This window comes from Netta rufina (assembly GCF_964035555.1).
Source record: "Netta rufina genome assembly, chromosome: 4".
NCBI classification, from domain to species: domain Eukaryota; kingdom Metazoa; phylum Chordata; class Aves; order Anseriformes; family Anatidae; genus Netta; species Netta rufina.
The window spans coordinates 36427388-36452822 of record NC_140127.1 but is presented as its reverse complement, the minus strand read 5'-3'; the positions used below and the strand labels follow the sequence as shown (position 1 = coordinate 36452822).

Here is a 25435-nt window from a genome sequence, read left to right as displayed (position 1 = left end):
TAGCTATGTGAAAGAGGTTACCTTGCAAGCATGTGGATGTTTTGTTTAGTTTTAACCTACCTGGTATTGAGATGAAAGTTGAAGTAAGGCTAGAAATAATAGCAACAAATAATTTATGGCCATTACAGACTTTTTACTGTGGGCTTTGTCTACGTGAGAAGGGAATCCACCCTCAAAATCATGCACAAGCTGCCTTCTGGGCAACAACACTATCATGAAAATGAAAAATGAATAACAAAAAAAAAGTCAGAAACATAAAAAATAAACACCACATTTATTTAAATAAAAATATACACATAGTGTACAATGGGCATGGCTTACAGACAGCAATGAAACAAAAATGCTAAATCCGGAAGTATAAAAAGAGTTGAATTGCTTAGTTGTGCTTCATTTCTCTGAACAATCACAGAACATAAACTGAAGTCCAATTAACTTATACATAGCCCCACGTGCTCCAGAGTGAGACAGGAACATTACAAGGAATAGCTACACCAATGAAAACAAGTACCAAAGTAACTCGGGATTTTAGAATTTTTGATGTCAGACCTTTCATAAACGACAGAGAATTGCTGAAAACTTTTAAAGCACTTTGCATGACAGATGGAAAGTGTACGCAACACCACTGTGAATAGTTAGAGATATAAGTTACAACAGCATCACCCAAATCCCACCACTCCAAACCCCACAGATTCTGAGCAATCAACCATTACACTCAGATTTCCACCATAACTCATGCTCCTTGTCAGCACACAAACTCCAAGCTTTATGCTTCAGCTTTTTGGCATATGGATATATTGGTTCACAAATTCCTTCTATCTTTTTGACTTACTCTGAACTATTAAGTCTTTTTTTTTTTTTTTTTTCTTCATTTTGGATCATGAGCATTATGATGAAATTTATTGTGTTATTCAGATAACTGAGTGGGAAAAACATTTGAGTGCTGCTGAGTGTAAGCTGACTGTTCTGGCAACAGAACTGACAATGTGTTGCATGACTAAGGAAAAAAACTATGTTATAGAAACTGAAGTCTAGGAGCTTTTTTTTTTTAATGCAGTTCTGTGATTTTTTGCTTTTTAACATGCAATTTACAAGGTAAGTTCATATTTTAAAGAACAGTAAATTATGTTAAGAGCTTTGATTGTAAACATCTGCTTTTAAGCTGCAAATAAGTGAGATGCAAATTCACAGATGGGGTACTGCCTGTACAGCACAATTCCTCTTTACAATAAAAAAGCATAAATAGAGATATCATTGGTTTCAAGTTTACAATGTAGCCAACTGACACAATATATGTTTAAGTTCATTAACTGATTACATACATTAATTCACACAAGTCATTTTGCTGCATGGTCATTAATGCAATTTATCACACCTGTTGCTGTTCAGTGCACTTCCTGCTTGTTATAAGCTGACCATAAGATTTCCTGAAACTTGTGTAAAAGCTAGAAATAACATTAAGCTTATTTTCTGAAAATCATAATAGGTGTATTAAACGGTGGGCTTCAAAATGATACATTCCATTTTGCACCTAAGTATTTAGATATGATTTAAAATACCATTACATTTTAAACCACTTAAACCAGGTGAATTTTCATCCAATTTGATTGTTTTAGACACAGAGTGTTTGTTAATTTCATATTTAAATTGCAAAAACGCCAGAATTTGGACAGTGCAAAATTAACATTGCAAAGGATTCCATTAAGGTTCCTTTCCAGTTAATATTTACTTTCAGCTGTCCTCATATTTTTTCTTTGTAACACATATATTGCAACCATTCCAGCAAAATATGCAAGTTCACACAGACAAAATCAGATAACAATTAAAAATCTATTTCCTAATTGCTCCATAAAAGCTAAAATATAAACATTAATAAGAACATATTTCAAATTCCCCAAAAGAAAACTTTGGAAGAAAAAAAACCCGCCTGCTTAGTAATGTCAGGCCAGTACATGCTACATATTAATTATAGCAGTATTATAATTATCTCTGAGGGAAAAAAAAAAAAAAAAAAAAAAAAAAAAACACTTTAACTTTCCATTTCTTTTTTTTTTTTTTCAGACATTTTATACAAGCGCTCTGTTTAGATGCTAGCCTGTGGTACAAAAACAATAAATATGTAATGCATTGTACAAATATTCAAAGTTGGTAGCTCTCATTTCGGGTTTCTTTGAGACAGTTCCTGATGACCTTAGTTCTACAAGTAATATTTTCCATGAATAAGACAAGATTTGGCTTTAGATGCAGATATATTTTTGATTGTTCATCTTCTAGCCCTTGAAAATTGTTCTCCCATCATAAGAGATCTTACAAATCTTTAAAAGGGAGCTGATATGGAACACTTTCCATGCATATGCTGCTAAGATCGGTATGTTTCCCCTAAACCTCTGCAAACAAATGGTGCATATTGCTAATAGAAATTTGCTTAATTTTACTCCACTGATACTCGCAGTGATCTACAAGGACATACGCAAGGCCTCAGGTGATGATTCAACTCCTCTGTTGGGCATTCAAATGATAGACTGGGGTTGAAGTGTCTTCTGCAGAGTGCTTATACTTGAATTAAAGTAACTATCAACCCGCAGCAAAAACAAAAACAAATCTTTGTTTCATTATAATAGGAAAAACAGAAAAAAAAAAAAAATTGAATCTGTGATTAACTGACAACTCAGTTTTGTTGAGAAAACCTCTGCCTGCATAAAGTTATATAGGCCCATGGCAAGCAATGATAGAACAGAGGAATATTTGAGCCTGTTACACTACTGAAGGAACAAAACTCTTCTAGTACACTTGGAACTGCATTAGGTTTTAGAAAGACATTCCAATGAAAAAAACTGGCATGAAAAAGTTCGGTCTTATTTAACACAAAATCCAACCTACTCTTTTGTAATGGTCCAAGCCCAATGAAATTTTACTGCAGTACACTAATTTCATTTTTTTCCTAGTCATCTTTAACAAATAACAGATTTAATTTCACAAGAATATGTTGAGTGTTACTGTTAAAAAGGACAGTGATCTAATGTGTTTTTTTTTTTTTTTCATGTGGCTCTACTCCTGAAAACATTTTAAATATAAAGGTAACATGAGAGTCACAGTGGTAATTTAGAACCCTAGCGTGGTTTATATTTTGAACTTGACAGAATGCCCATGGGGCTGAGATAAAGAACTATAAGAACCTATAGTGAACCGACCAGTGAATATTGTTCCCACACAGAACTTTACAGATTATTTTGGAATTACTGTGAGAAAGGCCAGCATTCTCTATTACACATTTGCGATTATTTTGGAGGTGTGTAAGGAATTTACCATTATTTCTAAACTGTACGTGTAAAGTTTCCCTAAGTTAATAACAATAATAAACATGGCAGAAAGGAAAGTGGGGGCTAGTGCAGCAATCAGACTGACAGAACAGAACATTACTTTCCTAGGAAGACTTATGTTCCATCAACCTGCAAATAAAATATCATACAGATAAGCTGTGTAACATTTAAACACACACAATTTATGCACACATCCACCCACCCACTGAGCAGTTACTACTTCTACTGATACATGACAGGAAAAATCAATGCATTATATTTTCATCTGCCTGAGAATATCTATGATGCAATGCCAACTCTTCTGACATGTACTGCTGAAATAATACATTCTCAAAGAACAGAGTCAATCATGATAGAACATTTTAAAAATGGAGACATACAATACGAATAAACAAATGCAACAAACCACCTGTGACCACAAATGACCTACTTCACTTTGGAAAAATGTTCCAATCAGTTAAATATGTTGGTATAGCTGAATTCCTGTCTTCACTGAAGTCAATGACTATTGAAATGAGGATCTCTTCCTGAGGTTCTCCTACATGCCCCAAAGCCTTATCTTAGAAATACATAAGATGAGTTTAATACTATTCACATGATCATTTCTAAGTAACCACCCAATTAGAGTTTGCAAGATCAGGTGCTTAAATAAGTATTTTTACTAGTACTGTTACAGATTTATACCCAATAATGGGTGTTAATAGATTAAAAAGAACAAATTATAATTCATTGTGCCTCAAGATTTCTTTGTCTTCTGTAGGAGCAAATAAACATTAACCTCTTTATCCATAGCAACTACAATTTCCTACAGCTATCCAAGTTCCCAATGCAGTTTTCATTTGGGTAAAACTCTCATATTTCTGCTTTAGATTTTTTTTTTCCTCAAAGGAATGCATTACATAAAGGTCAGTAACCATTGAAAACTCGTTTTTTTTTTTGTTAACTATTTCTCTCTGCGGGGCAGAAGGCAGCAATAAATAGATACAATTAGAAAACACAAATGTTCTTTGCAAGACAAATTTCAGAACTAACACAAGCTAGCAGAAGCATTAACATTCTTTTTTAAAGCTGATAGTTGTTCTTTATCCTGGAGTGCTACACAGAGCATTACAAATTTTATATAAATCAGTGGTAGCTAACTAGTCCTAATACAGCAGGTTACTCTAATTATAACATTTATCTCAGGCTACATAAAAACATGCATGTTTTTTATAGCCTAAAGATACATGAACTCCTGTATATACAAATCATTTTACCTACCACTAAAGAAAATTTAGTTTTAAGAGTTTACTGTAAGCAGGAACATGATAGGTCATATTCAGGTCACCTTACATGAAGAATTATTCCCCCTGATTTCAACATGATTTATGTGCAAGAGAAAGTGAAATAAGTGGTATTTGGCTCAGGTGCAGAAAGCTGAGAATGATACATTCAAATGAACTGCAAGGAACGAGAACAGAATTACCAAAATTACAGGCTGTAATTACTGAAAATATATTGTGAAGTCACCATGCGTATGTAAGGAAGCTAAATGTAATGACTAAAATTATATTTAGGCCAGGTATTAATATTTGCATCTTTCATAAACAATTCTAGAAGGATTTAATTATTTGTGATCAAGACCTCACTGCTGCGCTGGTTCCAGAAAACACTATTTCTGACAGGAAGAGACCCCTTAACTCAAATCTCGGGTTTTGGTTCAGAGACAGAATGCCACCCTTCAGACTGATAACATCAGTTCATAATGCAAATGGCATTTCCCTTTTCAATCTGCTGTCAAACTATCCAACAACCTAATTCCAGCTGGTTGATGAATCATACTAAGCTTCAACTTCAGAAGGAAAAGTTGAATATATTAGGTTTTGAGAATATTCAGTTCACTAATATTTTATATTTTATTTCTTGATGACTAACTGTAGTTATTTTCATGTAAAATGTTAAACCTGATAAAAATAACACCTCAACTGGTTACACATTCCCAAGTAATAAATCATAAACAGCAATTTTTATATTCACTAATGAGCATCATGTATGTTCCTGATTACATATTTGTTAAACTTAGGTGTCAGCTTTTCCATATGTCCCTTCTGGAGGTCTGTAGTACTTTGGGAAAGCCATCAGCTGTATCATGTTGAATGCATACTTTCTGCATTTGACATTCTTCAGTACATTCTCTATGCGGCATCCTTCTCTAGTGAAAGGGGGAAAAAGTACAACTTCATGAAACACAGAATAAATAAATAAGCTTTATTTGTTCATTGCAGAGTTTCAGCAACAGTTGAAGTAAAAATAACAAAGATTCAACTCTACATTTTTGTTTTCCACAAGTGATGATACATCTTACAAAATTAAATCTAAGGCCAGGCCCAGTACAGTTATTGCCCTCAGAAATAGGTGATAAGATTTTTTCCCCCAATATATTTGCCCTTGAGGTTTAAGGTTCAGTTAAAAATAAATAAATAATGATACATTTCATTTTAATTTCAGAAATATATTTGCCTTTTAAACCTTCTAATACTTTTTTTTTTTTTTTTCAAATTGTTTACTGTATATGTGAGAGTACACGTTGCCATAAAAATGCGTATTCTAGGAATAAGGCATTTTATTAAGTCTGGCCCTATAGATTTCTGAAGGAAGGTTTTATCTCTGCTTCATTTCTCCTATGTTCAGCTTTGCAATGAAAAAAAGAGAGAATGGCTTTTCAAACAGCCCAATCCAACTCTCTGCTTTATAAAGGAAGGATGTTTGTTCACGTACAGTACAAAAGTCACAAGTGCCAAAGTGGTGCATCAAGACATAAACAGGACTTTGTTAAAAAGAATATAAAAGTGTCTTGAAAGCAAAAGCAACTAAAGCAACAATTACAAACAGGTTAATTTAATTACAAAACAGAACTTGCTCTATTCCGGTTGATTACTTGACAGAAAAGGGTTAGTTGTAGCAAATAAATAACCATTTCTTGAACAAAAAATATCCCATCAGCTGATAATAACAATGAAAATAACACAATGAAATTAAGTCTTACAAACCACCACCCTCTAATATTGGTCTGGGGGGGTTAGTCTGTATTGTGCAAATCCATTTTTAATTTTTAATTTTATCATACTAGTTACTCTGGAAAGAGGGGTTCAAGCATTCAGGATTCCACATCTTCTTGTATACACAGTGACAGCATTGTAAGTGGGAAAGTGGGAAAGCTTTACCATGGACAGAAAGAGCAAATCAATTCACTCAATGCATAGTATGCTTCTCAGAGTTCAGAAAAAAATAACAAAAACAGTACATTTCAGACATTTGTATCTTAAAGACGAATCCTTGGGGTCTGAAATTGTAGAAATATTACAGCATAATTTCTTTTTCTAAAGTTAGCTTGTTGCTGTTTGTAGAAAAGAAAGGAACACAAGTGAAGTTTATTGATATTTGGCTAATAGCAAAGCAAGACTTAAAATAAGCCACACAACCAGCAAGTGTGAGCTGACAAGCAGCAAGGCGACAGGATAGAAGTGTCGAGAAGTTGGCTTGTTATCAGTTAGACAGCCTGTTTCGGGATCATCCGATTCATTCAGTGCTCCCTGGGTTTGTCTGCTGTTAAACAGGGGAAGTTAGGAACAAATAGAACAGCATTTAAACAGCAAAGAAAGCCAACATGTAGGCATTTTGACAACAAAGCAAAACTACATAGCCATTCTGATGAAATAGATTTACGCTAAGTACTTGCATATATTAAGGATGTTCTATAGCTGACAAGGGATGCACAATGACTAGGTGGGTAATATCTCTTTAAGCCTACTAAGTGCCCTAGGGTAGTATCCACAAGTTAACATTAAGTAACTTAGGAGATGAACGATCCTATCACTACAATGAACACACACACCAAACATAAATGAAATAAGGAAGTAAAAAAAAAAAAAAGCTAAGGAAGCAAAGAAAAGAAAGATCACAAATATGTCACAACGTGGCATTGACAAAATAATGTCTCCATGGTTTTTCAGTCCTGCTTTACTAACTACTAAGAAATATATAAGGAGAAATAGAGAAGCCGCATGCTCTTTTTGAAGGAGTTACAACTATTCTAAAATGGTTTTAAATGACAGTAAATTGACTTCAAAAATTCATCAGTGCTGGTGGGTCAGCTTTCAAGTCAAAGGCAGTTATTTTTATTTAAAGGCTCACACCTGTATTACCATAAGAAATTTACCTTGTACCTTGCTCAGTTGAGTCAGCTAAGAACTAATCTGCTTGCAGCAAAGTCGTACCGAATCTCTTGTTGAGCAGTCACCTTCCTACCAGAGCAGCAGGGGTACTTTCAAATCAGCACCAATCTTTCCTATTGTAGACTTGATAGCTTCTATACAAGTGGAATTATACATACTTCAGCTGTACCTCTTCAGTCCCTCTGAACTAATCTTTATTTGCATATGCTCAGGATTCCTGTTCATGAACTTCCTTTAGGCACTAAGGAATGATGAGAATTTAAATTTTTCTAGTTACTTTGAATATTCTGTGATGAAAAGGTAACTCTTCTTTTTTTCCTTTGTGGATGTAAGGATATCCAAATACATCAGACAGCAAGAATTCTCTTTCAGAAGCACATGTCCCAGGTATGCTGTTTGTCAAGAAAAAGTACTGGCAGACTGTAAGGAGACAGTAGGCCAGTAGAATCACACAGCTCCATGTAAAATGAGCTCAGAAAATGAGCTCTTCCTTTTCTGCTCACATGATAATGCATTCGTGATCAGTTATGAGGACTCAGTTTATTTCTTATCATTAATTTTCTGCTTTACCTTATATTTCTATGTACTTCTAAAAACATACTGCTTACTATTTTTCCTTTTCCTTTCTTAATCTTAAGGCAATTCTACAAGTTGGCTTCTGACCCTTTTCCACTCTCCCTCCCACCTTTTCCACTCTTTGAGGTGAGCATGAGCTTACTCCCATTACGCATGTGATTGACAGCTCTAGCTCAGCAGTCTCATCTATCCCCTCCTTCTCTGACACCCCAGTGCTTTTGGACAGTTCTGGACGTCTTTCACGTCACAAACTTCACATGTGCGTTTATGGCAGAGCAGATGCAGAGACTGAACTCTCCATCCAGGCAGCAACAAAGCTCAGCATTCAGCAAGTTTGCACAGCTACTGCATTAGCCACTGGTTAGGTACTTCATTCAGAAGAGCGTTAGTTTTGCATGCCAATGGTTTATTCTAAGCAGGGTGAGTTACATGCTTTCAGACTGCCTCTCTGGGGATGCAACCCTCCTACATCTGTAGCGTGCCCTGCTCTGTTTTGCTCCGTATCTCGTTGACAGTATGACTGTCTTTCATCTGTTTCTACAACTCCCATTAGCATCACTACGATTTAGGCACTTATTATGATGGAAATAGAGATTAAAGCCATTTGTTCTTTTTCTTTTTTTTTTTTTTTTTTTTTTTTTTCCCATTAGAAAAGCCTACAGTACATTTTGATCTTTGATATGCTGAGAAGTATGATCAGTGTCTTTCAACATAGTAAGTTCTATCTTACCCTCAGGAAAACCAGTGTGAACAGCTAATGCACGGGGACCTCTGTTCCACAAATCAGTCACATCATTCTATGCATGATTCAGTAAGACATCCTGAAAATAGAGCAAGGGGATCCAACCCCATTACTAGCTACCCAAGAACAAGACTGAGTGGAATATCTAAACACACTTTTAATTTAAGAGGACTATTTCATCACAGACAGGTGCTTTGCTAAGCGCTGCAAATACTTTTCAATGCACTTCAGTGACATCTTCTAACAAACTTTAAAGTGTTCTCCATAGTGACTGAAGTAGCTCAAGTTAAACGAAGTGGGGACCTACATACACTTGGCTGCCTGTAGTGTGACAACACTGCTTCCCCTGGCCCACCTAAATCTGGTGGAAGTTTTACTACATCAGAAAATACGCATCCAGTTGGTGCCACATCAGCTGGATTTATTCAGCTTCTGACTGACACAGTACAATCGGAACAGAGTGGTATTCGACCCTATAATGGTGTGAAGGCATAGCCATAGCTTTTGATGTTCTCTCTGTCACAAACCACATTCTAAGAGCTCTTGAGTCTCAGCAAAGGGGAAGGAAGAAAGCTTCCAAAATATTAAACAAGCTTGTATTGCACATAGACACCATTTTAAGAGGACTAGTAAAAACTTCTAAATTCATAACATCTGTGGTCACGAACACCTCTCTAACTTATAGTACTAATTTAATTCATTTACTTTCAAATTGTTTATCTGAGGCTTACAGCAAACTACAAATAACAAAATGACAGCCAAGGGTGCTGTAAGTTTAATGATGATATAACCATTTCAATCTGCCTTGTATCTCAGTTGGTGTTTTATCATCTTAAGCTCCTATTGAGATAATGTTGCATGCCTATCAAATGAGACAGAGCAAAACAGCAAGTATTTTCTGCTGTCTTTTAACTTGAATGACAAATTGTTTGAAACTCCAAGCAGTGGAGCAGAGAATGAAAATGCTGTGAGGAAAAAAAGAAGCCTCTGAAGAATCCTTATAGAGTCAAGCATAAGTACCAGGGCACACTCCAGCTTTTCATTATCACACTGCTTGGCCATCCCTGCACAGTGTTTTTGTAAGAGACACATTTTTATGCCTTGGGATACATGCTTCTCCTAGTAGAACTTTTCCAGCTCCAGCTACTAATGATACTGGTAATGCTAAATTGTCCTAAAGCAGTGCTTCAGGAAGAATAGTTAGGCAGCTTTCTATCAACACAAGGACCCCCTCATGTGCTAGCAGTGACTTCAGTCTGAATTCATTGTCTTATATACCACAGATACTTTGGGGAATCTGCCTTTTCTGAAAATAGGCTCAAGCAAGCAGTTTCTGAGCCTTCTGGGTTTTTCTTGTCAAACTCCAGTGCTGACACAGAAAAATGCAAAAGCGAGATGCTTCTCTTTAATCCCTCCCAACAATGGCAGCAAAGACACTTCTTCAAATAGAAGTGATTGCAAATGGTTCTCAATCTTACACAATTTTGCTAACTTACCTCCTCTTTTTTATTTGACTATCACAATCCAGAACTTTTAAAGAAGCAGCTTCTCCAAAGAGTTGCAGCCCTCTCAAGGTTTCTAAATGGAACACTGTCTGCTTGCCTTTTTTTTTCTTTTTTTTTTTTTAAATAAGATTGTTGGAGTGAAAGCTACTTAGTTTCTGCATTATTCATGTTCCTGCAATTCACTAAAATGCTCCAGTTGTATGAAGAGAAAAAAACGGTGTTTTTAATGCACAGCACTACAGTTGTACGAATGCAGCCTTAACTTTTTCAAAGTGGGGAGATGGGATTCTTGTGAGCATCTCTTGGCCATTATCAAGATGCTGTACCACAACATCTGAAATAATAAAATCTGATTCAGAAGAAAATAGATCTCAGCCCAGTCCTGGAGGACTGCTGAATCAGCAGAACTCACATAAAACAGATAGAGGAACATTGGGCAAAACCCCTTTATGTTCAAAGATAAAATTGATAAAATAAAACCTCCAACAATCTGTAAAGAATAAAAATAAAAAAATGTTTCTGCATCAACTTAAATGGAGGACATAAGAAGGGAGCTATCAGAAATTTTCTGTATCAACAATGTTTTCAATAGTTTTCTGCTGTGTACTGCTGTCAATAACTTTAAAAAATTTCTCAGATCTAGACACTATTAAATAAAGTAAAAAATGCTATAAATCAATTTTTGCTGCTTATGTGATCCTATAATCTCCACTCAGGTTCGAAACTGACATTACTGAAACTGAATAGCAGTCATATCTAAGAATACTGATGAATTCAGTCAGCAACTTGAAGACAGCTGGTACTAAACATACATCAGCAATATAACATATATAAAGTGTGCATCAAATTGCCACACTAAAACCACTCTTGTTTTATCTTCTATAAAAGAACAAAACAAAATCGAAAGTTCAGTTGGAAGAGACCTTCAGAGTTCATTTAGTTCAACTGCCTGGCCACTTGAGGGTTAGCCAAAAGTTCAAGTTGTTGAGGGCATTGTCCAAATGCCTCTTGAACTCTGACAGGCCTGGGGCATCAACCATGCCACCAGGAAGCCTGCTCCAGTGTTTGACCACCCACGCAGCAATAATCTTTTTCCTAATGGCCAGTTCGAACCTCTGCTGGGGGAGCTTTGTGCTGTCCTGTACTGTAACTTCTTTGCCTATTCTTTTCTCTTTTGCCAATATCCTCTATTCCTTTAATCCTTTCTTCTCCCCCATTTAAAATATTTAGTTACATTGTAATAATTGTGTATTTTAAATATTTAACATATATATTTTACAATTTCATCATTTGACGTGCTCTCCTTACCCTTTCTATTTCCTAAATAACCAGAGGCTTGTCCACTGTGTTTGTCCAGGCAGCAGATTCACAATAGAGTCATAACAACGTGACACCTAGATCTTCAAAAATATAATGAATGCATAGGAATTTGTTTTGCACTCAAGACCTCTAGAGCTATTGTTTCTCAATCTGTCCAAAGAAAAAGATTCAATCTGAGGTGCTGGTTAGAAACAGCAGAGCACTGGAAGCTCAGCTATGGTCACAGCACAGATTTTAAACACCGTTATGGACAGGTCATGACGGATCAGTAAAGCAACAAATTAATTAGCACAGTCTCTTGCAGCAGTACTTTAGAGGCCAGGAGACACCTGGTTTCTGTGCACACAACCACATCCTGAAAAACCCTGTTGTTGTATGTGATCACACTGAAAAGCACTTTGGAGTCTTTGGAAGGAATGGTGGAGTCAAAATTCAATTTATTCGATTGCTCTCCTCCCTCTGCTGTCTACGTTTTCTCATTCAAGCCCAACTAACTACAGATGTCCAAATTTCCCACCAGGTTTCATCAACAGATGTTTTTAAATTTCCCAGGGCAAGTGCATGGGAGGCACATCCCACACTTGTAACCAGTAAAACAGCACAACTCAATCCCATTTTGGAGTATGGAAACATTCTCCTGCCATCCTGCTGTGCAACATCCTTCCCAAATTAACGGTGTGGAGTCTTGCAAATTGAAGCAGATAGTCATGACTTATTATCTGATCATATGTCTTCTCTAAACTAAGAGACATTATCTCAATTCTGATAAAAAAACTCAGGAAAATAACCATGTACTAAAAAACCACAAGTGTTCATCTATTCTTTACAAATGTGCATCAAAGAAAGAATTGTTTGTTGGTTCACATGATTCCAGTTTAATAACACTGAAGACAGTTCATGAGTTAGGTGTTTTGTCATTTACCAAAATTAAATAGTATAGCAGCGTAAACCCTCTCTCAGCAGTTCCCTGCCACTGAAGCAAAATAGCAAAACCAAGTTCACTTGACACTCCCTGCATCCCCCTTTCTCTGCCAAAAGAGACTGCCGAGCACTGGCCGCCACATGGGAACAGTCCCTTGGTTGTGCCAACCGCCAAACCTAGGAGAGCGCTGGTCTCTGTTGGCCAACACTGTGCCAAGAGACACTTAATAATTTCACTGGATAAAATCCCTGAGATCACGTCCTAGAAACATTTCCCAGTAACTTATAAGTATGGACAGAGGCTTTAAGTCCTGCAAAGCTGTTCCGGTAGTGTGTGAGGGATTAGCTTCAGAACTGAAAGGTGAGGGGTTTGCAGGAGAACTGCTGCTTTACCTGTCAGAACAGCTGAGTGGTTTTTGAAACATGATTTTCACCTCTCATTATACTTCAAGTAAAGGATTTGCTGTTTGATCCTACTATTTACTAATACCATTGTGCAGCATTACACGTCAATTCTACAAAGGCTTCTCTTCGTATCCAAAAAAATATGATTCTAATAATCTTCCCAGACATTCTCCCATATAGTATTAGGATCGCATATAAGCAAAATTTTCAGGACAAAACTGCAAAACCTTTCCTGAGAAACTTCTCCTGCAAAGTTCAAATTCAATCCCACGTGCAACCAAAATTAAAGCAAATGTGATATACGGCCTTGTGCAGAAAAATAAATAAATAAATAAATAAATAAACCAGGCACAACCAACCCACCCAGACCAAAGCTCTGGTATCACAGCGACCTGAGTGTGGGAAGTGATGACAAAGACATCCTTTGAGTAAGTTCTGAACATATAAAATGTTTTCCTTCCATAAGGTTATGGCACCAGTATTACAGGCTAGTGAGTCACACTTATTTCCAGTATGTTTCTGTCATAAAAAGGGGAGTTTTACCAGGGATGTGATGATACGTTTAGCTCACAGAGCACAGCAAAACATAAAACCATGATAAATTCTCTCTTGTATATCTAATCATGTCTTAAATACTTCCTTTTGACCATGAAGAAACTTCATGAATCATTCCTTATCTTTCAAAGATTTTTTTTTAAAGCCTTTTTCCCCACATGGTGAAGAACAGCTGCAAAACTGATTTAAAAGGCAGAAGAGGCTTGTTGCACAGCCACGCATGAAGAATGGTGCTTAAAATCTGACATTAATTTCTAGACGTTCACGTCTGCGTGTAGGATGACAAAATTAAGGTCAGAGGGAACTGTTGGTGTAAAATGAGGATCAATTATTCTGTGTTGCAGTTGTAATTCAGGTCATTTTAAGTGAGGAAAGTGTTGAACAGCAATAGGTATAAATTTGACTGTTCTTACAGTCGTACAGACTGTTTTCTACCTGTAATTTCAAATGGAGATATGAAGAGGAACGTCACTGATTCTGATTAGTAACACCAAGTCATATAATCTCTTCATGGGATTAACCAAAGTGCAAGTCATACGATAAATCATAGGAAAGACCTGTGAACTGCTCTTCCATCTCAAGTAAATAATACCAGTTGTTTTCTACCAACATACTGAAATGGGTCTTTTCTGAAACACATATTAATGGTTTGATAGCTGATCTGTTCTGTGCCCAGCCTTTTTCTGAGTGCTAGTACCCCATTTGGTATATGGGTGTACTTACGCAGGGGGGTTAGTGCACATGTAGATTTGTCAATCATGCAAAATGCACCTGAACCATGATTTCAGCCAGTGCACAAGTGCTGGTACCAGCAGCACTAAATGCAGCAAAGAAAGCTCCTGTACTTACTCTATAACTGAAACCACCACCCTAGAAATGCACAGATCAGGATGCAGACTAGTACACTGGAGACGACATCCCAACCATCCCATCGAATAAACCACCTTCTCTTCGGTAATGACTAAAACCAACCTGCTGAGTTTTATAAATTGTAAGTAATGCCCTAACTGGACCTCAAATGCACTACTTTTTCCACCTACATCCTTCAGAACAAATGGTAAGGGTGGGCTGAAATTCTCGTGTAGTTTTGAAAATGTTTCTTGTCCTTTCTGGTAATAGACAACGTATAAAAAGAGTTTAACAAACCTTTTCTATGGGAAATTATGAAAGTTAATGTGACTTTTTGTTTTGGTGCCTACTTAGAAGGCTGCAGAAAGTTTTTTGGAGCCTATTTTCCGAAGAAAGTTGTTTTCTTTCCTAAATAGCAGGGAGAAGGACTGAAGTTGAAATACTCTAAACAATGTACTCATATATTTTATAAGTCTTTTCTCTGTTGACACTACTCACACTTGTATCTCTGGTGTAGAGACATGCAAACAAAGAATGTCCCTGGCACATCTGAAGCCAGCTGCATGTGGAAATGTGCAAAGCAGTACTTTAGCAAGATATTCCCACTAATTTTGATAATTGTCATTACTGACAAATAAGAGGAATATATACTATTTAATAAATACTTATACTTGGAGAAAAGAGGGGTTTTACTAATAAAATTCTAAAGCATATAACGTAAAACTGGAACCTTCCAAGATTTTGTACAAAACTTATTCATCTATAATCTATTTTCTTCCGAAGAAGCAGTACGCCAGAAGCAGTGTTTGAGTATTTCCTTCCTTCCTTCCCCAGGAAGAAACATGTAAAGCAGCAGGAAGGTATAAATCTTCCCTCACTGAGATAGCGGATAGTTATCTCTGTCTGCAGAGGCTTTTTCTACTGTTGTGGAAGCTGGTTATTTTGTATGCTGGAAGGAACAGTTTAAGAAACGTTTCAGTGAGACATCATCTCATGGTGCTCCTACTTTAGATAAACACTGCGCCAATTTTCCAGATAAAGCCCTTCTTTAGAAATATCTTGAATGTCCCTGAAATCCAGCACTGCATGAGATTGTGCTGGAGGCAATTCCAACATTTCCTATTTTATACTCTTTTTTACAGGAATGCAGCTCCCAACCTAGTCAAGTCTGAGAGATATTAATCCAGGTATAACTTATGTTTCCGGCTATGCTTTTCTTTAATCACTCTAAAAAAACCAGTAACACTCACTCACATACTCTAAGTATTTAAATAACTGTGAGCCGAAGGCAACATGGTCAAACAAAAATCTACAGTGCTGCCAGGCACACAGGTCATTAATTAGAAACCCTTTGTTCCCCCAAATGCCCATTAAAATGGCAGGTCTTAAGGAATTCTGCTTCCCTTCTAATATCTAATAAATGCTAATGCTCTTCAAGCATCTTGTAACATATCCCACAAGAACCTTTCTGCAAATGACACTGCCCTGACTGGCCCTGTGAGCTACGCCAGCATTCACAGCCCTCTCTGGTGTCTGCCAGTGGTCACTGAGCCAGGAAAAAACATGGCCCCTACTCCATCCAGTCTGAGCAGGTTGCTGCTCTCCTCAACTTTTGGTTACTGCTGCCTATCTGTGGCTGTTGCACAGCACTTACAGGCTTCTAGTAACGAAACAAATCTGCCTTTAGAGCATGCATCCGCTGCACTGGTAAGAAAACAGCAGAGACCAAGAATTTTAAACTGCTGAAATTATCTCCTGCCACAACCACAAATATATATGGATAAGTATGCAAGAGTTGAGAGATCTCCACTATTCCCAGTTTTACTCCCAATTAACCTTTACAAAAAGCTAAATCAGCTTCATATCATCACCAGAGTGCAGCCAACACATGGAAAGGGTGCTGGAATCACGCTTGTCTCATTTTATTAGTATTTCATCCTGTGTTAGTTAAAAATAAATTCTGTAATGTGCTATTAATGTGCTGCTACTAACAGCTTAAATACAATCAATAAAACACAAAAGCCGCAATTAAACAACAAAAGTAATTTTTAGAAATTATCGCTGCCTAGCTACAGGCTTCACTTGTTATCTCATTAATATACACAGGGGGCAGAGTTGGCTTCTGCACTGTTTGTGTACTACTAGATTAATGATATCCTTCCTACTCTTACAGCATGGCTAAAGCAAACAATTAGCAAAACTGCTTTAAACTATTATGGTTCATTTTTGCTCCTTGCATGAATATTTCAGGACAGCAGATAGGAGATTCAAACAAAGCTAAAGGCATGTGAGTGCAGGCCAGCAACTGCACTTGTCAGACAAGTATTTGTATCAATGCAGACAGAATATTTTGCTGCATGAAATAATAAATGACATTTTCTCAGGTATGGAAAACAGCAATGAAACATCTGCAGAATACTGTAAAAAATTAAAATGTGATAACCCATGGTAAGATAAAATTAGTCACAACTAATGGAATTAAACTGGAAAAAATGTCAGTTTTACATTGGTCCAATAATGTTCTCTCATGTTCAGGAGAGTTAACAATTAAAGAAGTAACAGACAACTCAAGGGCAAGGAAAGAGTTATCTGCCAAACATTTGTTTTCCTAAAGAGGAGTTATTTTATTCACAAAGTTTCCTCTCTTCCCCTTTAATTCAAATGATTAGCTGCATATTTGTACTAAGGAATACTAGCTATAAATAATACATATTTTTAAAAGTAAACATGTCAGATCATAGTAGAAGGATTAGAACATCATTCACTAAAACACTGAATCTTTTTTTTTGTTTTTTAATTCTATACATGTATCTATAGGAAAACAAACAAACAAATAAAAAACCCAATTTAAGTATTTGCAGAATTCAGTGTTCCAAAAATTATTTAAGCTCTAGTAACTTTGTGTCTGAAACAGGCGTCAAATTTAAGTTAGCCACCAACATATATACATGGCAGTTCAGGAGAACAGCATTTTAAGTTCATTGCTTAATCGCTACTGCTATCTATATAAACAAGGAAACCAACAAAAAGGGACTTTTACCTCCAAAATAGCAAAGCACGCAGTCGGTATTTTATCACAGGAAACAAGTAGAAAATAAAGGAAGCAGCCTGAATATAGCAGTGGGTGCAGGTTAATCACTTATTTAGTGGTGCACTTTTCACTTTTTTTTTTTTTTTTTAAATAGCTTTCTTGTGTTCACTGAGCCTATAATAAATGCATTGATGTCTAGTGCTAAATGCATATTTAAACCACATTGGGTAGTGTGCTGAAGCCAGAAAAATCTCCCCTGTGCAAAGTTTTGCCCTCCTCATTTTATTTTACTTTCAGTTGCTTTGGAGGTAAAGCAACATGCACCGAGCTGAATCCTTTAAAAGGCAACGTACCATATACTCCCTGACCTGCAGTGTCAAGCATCCAGGTGTCAAACTTCACAGCCCAGGCTTCCCGTAGGTATAAAGAACATCCCCAGGATGATTCAGAACCCCTAAATTAGGTAGTTACCCATCCTCCAAGGTCTGTACTGGGAACACAATTTCTTAATCCAGATATTCAGATGAAAGACACCTGTAGTTTCATGATAAAAACTGCTTGATTATGAGTGTTTACAGGGAGTTCAAAAAGCTTTGTAAAAGGCTTCTCCAACAGCTAATTGCCCACTTAGCCATTCCCCACCTTTACAAAGCTTTAAAATCTGCAGCTCATACATGGGGCTACCACTACATTGTTTACAAAATGAACCACACAAACCTCAGATTCCTTTTCCACTCCATAAACACTGTCAAACATGATGCCTAAAAGCATAAGCTTTCAAGCTCACTTGACTACAGACTATTTTTAAAGGACAGTCTTGATTTTTTCTGTAATGTGAATAAAGGGAAAAAAAAGATTTATGACAAAGCAATTATCTGTTTTGGGCTATGTTACAATGCGGTACAGAACATTAAGTTCTGCAACAAGACTAAATATCTTTTTATTTCTGTTTTAGCATTCCATAGCCAATGGAGTGTGGATAGCAAGTTTAAAGTTTTTATTTTTGCCATAAAAGATCATTTGACTTTTTCTCTCCATTGCAACACATATTTCATTTAATAAACTTTAAAATAAAAACTACTAAAATACTGCTCTATTCAAGGATTACAACTCAGAGGGGGTTCATTTAGTTCCATTAGTTTTAACATCTGTGTTTTAAGTTGCAGATTGTTTCAAAAATGGCTATTGAGGTAATGCACTGCTTCATTTACAAAGGAAATTGGATGCTTAATACATTTTGCAATGCAATAGTAACAAAGTGGTAGCACTTGCATAAAGCAGCCCACTGTAATACCGGGTTTTGATCCTATCTGGGAAAAGGTCTTCTGACTTGTGCTGAGCCAGCATGTCGTTACTCCATCTGGCTGTGTCTTGTCATGCAGTGAAGTCCACACAACAAATAGCCATGTTTGGGAAGGGTTGTTACTGTATCTGTGCCTAGAAAAGCCAAATTCGTCAGGAGAGGATGCTTATGAATTTAACTAATTGCAGAGATTGTTTGTGGAGAACAGATTGGCCCAAGCAAACCGAGCACAGCATCACAAACCTGCACTCTCTTACGTGCTGCTGATATGGCCACTTGGAGAGGGGGGACAGGATGGGCGCAACAGAAACCTCACCCTCATGGCCCTAGACAATATTTGTTGGTGTTGACTCTGCTAGAGCCACCCCACTTTTATTTCAGGGGAAAGACGTGTGTCAGAAAGTATGAGATGTGCGTGGCACAAGGTGGTATTTCAGAAAAGACACATGCCCAAATTCTTTGAATTTGAAAGAGATGGTAGCAGTTATCACCACAGCACCCACCGGGCTGCACAGCTGCACTTGTGAAACACTTTTGTGAGTTTTGTTTTGCAAATCCTTTTAATTGGTTTGATCATTCTCTGCTTCAGATAATCAGTCTCTGTCGTACTAACTCGTTATTTCCTATAATTATCACATCACGTTAGTCGCAATGCTTTTCTTCATCTGGGTACATATTTGGTTTGGTTTGATTCGATCCTAAGATACACAACCAAATTAAAAATGTTTTTACTATATTAACTGCAACAACAGGCAAAAAAGAAAATGACAATTTTTCATCTGCTTAAGAGGCAGTCTCAGAATAGGCCCAGGTCTTGGAGATACCTGTACTGTGTCTGAGCACTATTATAAGCATGAAGGAGAGAATCAAAACTGTGAGTTCAAGTTCATTACCACCTCATTACAAGTTTTACCTTAGAATTAAACTTAAATTGAGACCGAAATAAGTTTTGTTATCCCTATTGTGCTGCACAGAGGATGATTCTTTCTGACAGCAGGGAGAATGATTGCCTTCAGGACTGAAAACAGAATTCAGATACCACTGTGCAAAATAAATTCAAAAAAATCAGCTTATACTACAGACACTTTTATGGACTGCTGTGCTATGTGTTTGCTCAGCACCCTCTTGCCAGTGAATAGCTGTTGTCTGAAAGTGAGGAAAAACTGTCTGATTTGAAAAGTGCTCGTGCACTGAGGTTTCGTTATCCTTCCTGAAACACCGAGAACAACACTTGTATCACATTATAGCAACAAGTGGCTGAATTTTCCCAGTAATTCTATGTCAGCAAAATCTTCATCCACAAACAAGCATCTATATCTCAGGACAGTAAAGCTGTGAGGCAACATAGAAGTTGAATGTCTGAAGTCTTTTATCTAACTTCTAATGGCTGGTCAAAGCACACAAAACAATCAGGAAACAGTGACACAGGAAAAAAAAAATCTCTAAAAACCATTTCTTGTCTTGTACTAATATTTTAAAAGTTTGTAAGCCATATTTGAAAATTCATTAAGTCACCTAAGAAAGCAGCAATACGTGACAAAATGCACCGCTTCCTACATTTTCTTGGAGTATTTATGTCTGCATGTGTTATACCATACAGACCACTGTACTTAGGACAAATCTCTGCTGTATGCAATGTTACCCTGTTAAGCACCAGGAAAAAGTGATTTCAGTCCTCTTCAAGCAGAAAAATCTCACAGGTCTTCAATCTACCAGATTACACATTATGCCCAGCCTGACAATTAATGGCTTTTGTTACAGAGATACTCTAGTGTATCTATAAAGCAAAGAAAGCATGAAGCACAAAGCCATATCCACCCTGGAGGCTTCATGAAATAACAGTTTTTCCTTCAAGAAACAGCAACTTGCAATGAAAATGCAAGACAGTACCTTACAGAGTACAGCATGGCAGGTTAACCAGGAAAACAACCCTACAGGAATAAAAATGAATACCCATCTAACTAGGCAGCACCTCTTGGCTACTTCCAGTGCACGAGAGGAAAAAGAATAGCAGAAGTCTTAGATGTGCAAGTTCACTTCAGGAATGAATTCAAGTAGCATCTTTACATGGCAAGCTATATTAGTCTGTGTAACAGAAATGTCAAACTGTATTTAAAGCAATTGTCTATAAATTTGCTGATAACGCCTCTGTAGCAGCAAACGCTTACAAAGAAAGAGGACAGGGAGCAAGTTTCCCCCCTAGGCAGCAGCAGCAGAGTAAGACAGAGACAGGACGTTCTTCAGTGCGGTGCTGAGGAAGGACCAGCGCCAACACTTGGGCAGTACATACCACGGTTTGGCAGTGCCGGCACCACTGCATGCAGGACTGCCACGTCAACGCAAAAAAAAAACAGAAGAGAATGCAAAACGTTATTAATGTGCATAGCAGTGGATATCAGTAAGGCAATGAACCTTATAAGCATTGCTACTGCACATTCAGGGGCAGGGACACAACTTCTGTTTTAAATAAGGGAGACAATGAGAAGAGCCTCTGTTTAATAAAAAGTAGATCCAAATTCAACGTCCAACAAAGGAAAGGGCTATATGGTCATGAGTAGATAATTAGACATCTCTACTCCATCATTTTCCCACTGAAATGCAAAAAAGATAGCAGTGCATTTCTTTATGTCACCTTTTGCTGGTCAATTAGAAACTTTTCAAATCAAAAATGTTTCATAGATAGAAGTGTCTAAACATTTGCTCACATCTAAGCTCTTTGCCTATTCCTGTTACATTTAACCGGTGTTTATTAAATGAAAGGCAGTTAGTATGTATGAAATTTGCCACGTTAGTAGTTGCTACATTGGTGGGAAAATTGAGAATACAATAGAAACTGATAAGGATAAAGTAGTAGAAATCGTCTCTCTTCCTTCGGGAAACAAACTCACATCTTTCTGGTTATAAGCTCTTAAATGAGAGAGATGAGCTCTTTGAAATATCTAGCAATACAAAGAAGTAGCAACGTGAAAGTAGGAAAGAGCATATTCTTAAGTGCACACTGATGACAAGATAAGATGAAACAGCAAACACTGAACACGTCAAAGATTTAAAAAGACCTCATGAATAAGTATTCAGAACTGTTCTAGTCAGTGTTATCGAAACAGAGAATTCCAGAGTCAATCCATGGATTGTTGAATTACTATTGTAAATGTTCATCTTTTAAACACTACTTTGGTCATTTTGAAACGAGCCAATAATGCTTCTGACAGAGTGCCAGCTTAGCCATTTTTATTAGCTTTCCTTAGGCGTTCAATGCAACTGCCATTTTATTACATAAAATAAACTTAGAAAACAGATCGTGCCAGTCTTGGTTAAACTAAGCAAACAGCAACAATAACCACCACCTCCACCAGGCTAAAAACATTGATTTTTTATTTCCTGGCTGAAATGCCTTATGAAAAAATTTGCTCAAACACTTCTCGTGGACATTCCTATCTTCTGCTTATCACAAGACGACAAGGCATTTTATCGGAGGTTGTTCAGCAAACCTTTCCATTGCTGGATTATATTCTGTAGATGCTCTACCATCAACAATTAGTTATGAGTTATAAACTGATTTAAATAAAAATTGACAACTTTGGAGCAGTGATTTTTGCAAAATGTGTATGAAACAAAACATCATTTTGACAAGAATGATACATTTCCATTGGACCTGCCAGTTTACTCAAAAACACAAACTGACAATCAGATGATCCTAAGCCAGGATCTTTCATATAAAATACGTGACCAGATTGCTCCTCAACCCATTTTTTGAAGAATCTAAACACGTTCTTCATATCTGACAGTACTGACTGTTGTGTGGAGAGGGCTTGTGACTGATGAGATTTTTTTTTTATTTTTAAAACCAAGTGCAAAGTCACTGCTCTGTTGCTGCTAATTAGCTGCTGCCTTTTTAGCCTCTCTTGCTACAGCAGCAAAGGTCACATGCTGGTGGCTGGTGTGACGGGAAGGATCCCAGCAGCCTTTAAGCACGTTGACTGAGGTCAGCAGAAGTCAGATGAGGGACAAGAAACCTCAAAAATGACATTCTCACTCACTAGTGTTAGGAAATACACGGCCAAGATACAGAGACACTGTCATGCAGTGAGTCTGTAGCATGAGTTTGAAGCTGCTTATAAATCTGAAAACCCATGTGATTAATGAGAGGAGCAGAAAGAAAAGATTCTTTACAAAGGCCTGACTGTGAAAAAGCTTCAGTTGGGCCTTGAACACTTGTTTCATAAAAGAAGCCTACAGACCATGAAGAATACAGAAAACTACCCTCCTCCCCCCCCCCAACAAGAGATCCAAATCTGACCTCCTTCTCCTTCACAGAGCTAACCATATCAGTGCAGTATGCTTGACTCAGCCCTGTTGATAACAGTATTTACATTAAAATTACAGATGCAATAATTCAAACATTCTCAAACTACTCCCGGATGTGCTATTTTCTTTATTAAAAAAAAAAAAAAAAAAAAGAGAGACAGACCACAACCGACTCATAAAAGAACTGCGACACCACGCGTATCACAATACTATGGAATCTTTCTGATAGGATAGGTGAAGCTCTGGAGTACCACAGATGGGTGGGATCTCCCTCCTTCCCTTCACTAACAGTGATCTAATTAGCATGCTGGGTCCTACACCCTAAATATTTCATCCCTGTTGCAGGGAAAAGCGATTTCCTTCCTGCCCTCTGACCTTCCCAGTCAATGGGACTTTACCCTCAGCTAACCTTGGCCCGGGATCCCAGGGCCTTGCATGGGTGGAAACTCTGCTCTGGCACCTTCCCAGGGTGCTGGGAGCACAGCCATACCAGTGATCTTGGCATCAGGTATGTTTAGAGTCACAACACTTCTACAGGATTGCAAAGTCCCAGGACTGCAGAAACCACTGTTATAAGGAGTCAGCTGCTGAGTGATCTGGCAGTGCAGCAGACCAAAGGAAAAAAAAAAAGGCATGGAAGAAAACTGGAAAACGCTAGATGAGAAGAGTAAGATGATTGTTTGAGTGGGGAGTATTCCTATAGAAGAAACTAAGTTGGATGATGGGATTAAGGAGCCTAAAACAAGAGTAAAAATAGACCTGGTACCTGCACCCCGCGTAAGACAACTAGAGCTGTAGCCTGACACTGCATCATCTTTGCCCTGAAGAAATGCAGTCTTCTTTTACAAAACACCCTTTCCAGAACAGCAGCTAGTCGCTGCTCTTTTCTGCATCCTCTCCAACTTCTCTACAGCCTGTACTGTCTGGGACTGCAGGAAGGATACCAGCTCTGCCTGCCAATATATTATTCTGACAATAATATAGTTTCAGAGACAGATAAATTCTTGAAGAGATTGAATCCATGATAATTTTAACTAGCTATTGTATACTATTACTACCCACTTATTCTCCTCATTTCCTGCTCCTTTCTTATCTGAATTTTAGGTTTTGCAGTGCTGTTTTTCCTCAGAGCTTTAGCTGTGCATGGTCAAAGCCAGGGTAATTCAGCTGTGGCTCATGGAGATTTAACAGGCAATAAATATGCATGCAGGACTTCTCCTACACAATCCCTCAGAAAATGTTAACAGAAATGAAATATAATAGGAGAAAAAAAAGTATTACTCACTCTGGTGAGTAAAATGCATCTGCTTTCTGATTTCAGGTAAGGGAGTCCTTCACTGAAGTTCTGAATAAGGAACAGCAGAAGTACTCAAGTACAGTACTACATGAGAAAGCAGATTTATTGGAAAAGGCCTTGTTGACTATTACGTTAAAAAAAAGAGTGATCATAGTGTGTACCTGGTAATTATGCACCTTTTACACTGTGCTGAATAATTAAAATACTCAGAAGGCATAGCTCAATCCCCCACATTCATTTGGGTCAAGATATGGTAAACACTAATATGGGCTAGGTAAGAGAACAGTACTATGTCAATGTTTCAGTGAGAGAAAAAAAGTACGAATTAGAGCAGAACAATTCAGAGTAGTTTTTGAGTGGAATGCCATTAAATCTGGTTCTCCTTTGAAGAAAGGTGTCATCATATACACATGCTCGGCCACAGGCCAAGAACTCCCTTCAATAAAAAAAAAAAATCATAGAAAATCAAACCTTCTTTCTTGTTGCCACAAAGCTAAACAAATATAGCCAAACATTTTCTTTTTCAATGGAAAAGGAGGTTGTTTTATTTATATATATATATTTTTGGTGTAATACACTGCAATTAATATATGCACATGTTTTGCTACTCAGTAGTTTTACCTTCTGGTCCCTGAGTCTTCCAGAAGGACCCACCTTCCCTATGTTAGCAATGAAGGAGCAGCAGGTGCATTTCAACAGCTCACCCACCTGACTCTGGTGGCAAGATTTAGAGACAATACGCATTGCTTTTGGTATTACCTTCCCTCCATGGTCTAACAGGAAAATTAAGCATTTACTTCTACCTACCTAAAATTTAAGTGCTTCAGTGAGGTAGCCTAGGTCATATCTTTAAATATTCCTTGCAAAGAGTGGCAAAGGTTTTTACTGTTTTCCCTTGAACACTCCCTCCCTCCCCTGTGATTAGCTCAATATTAGAATATTATTACAGGTTCCAGGGGAAGGGCATCTGTAATTCCCATTACACAATGTTTTCCATTAATATTATACTTCCAATTGTTAGTTCATTTTGAATGGTGAAAATTTGAGCTTACAATGTTATGTAAAGAAGAAAAAAAGTAGCTTTTTTATGATTAC

General features: G+C 37.2%; 1 protein-coding gene across 4 annotated transcripts in view; it reads right to left on the bottom strand.

Annotated features, from left to right (window-relative positions):
- Positions 1-255: 255 nt before the first annotated feature.
- The window catches only part of INPP4B (inositol polyphosphate-4-phosphatase type II B), a 296612-nt gene continuing 271432 nt past the window's right edge, over positions 256-25435 (bottom strand). For 3 of the 4 annotated variants that reach the window (XM_084285787.1, XM_084285788.1, XM_084285789.1), the window contains one exon: positions 256-5508. In XM_084285787.1, the coding sequence (XP_084141913.1) occupies positions 5376-5508 (133 nt within the window). In that variant the 3' untranslated portion in view covers positions 256-5375. The remainder of the gene's footprint in view (positions 5509-25435) is intronic. The other variant, XM_084285790.1, reaches the window with a different exon arrangement.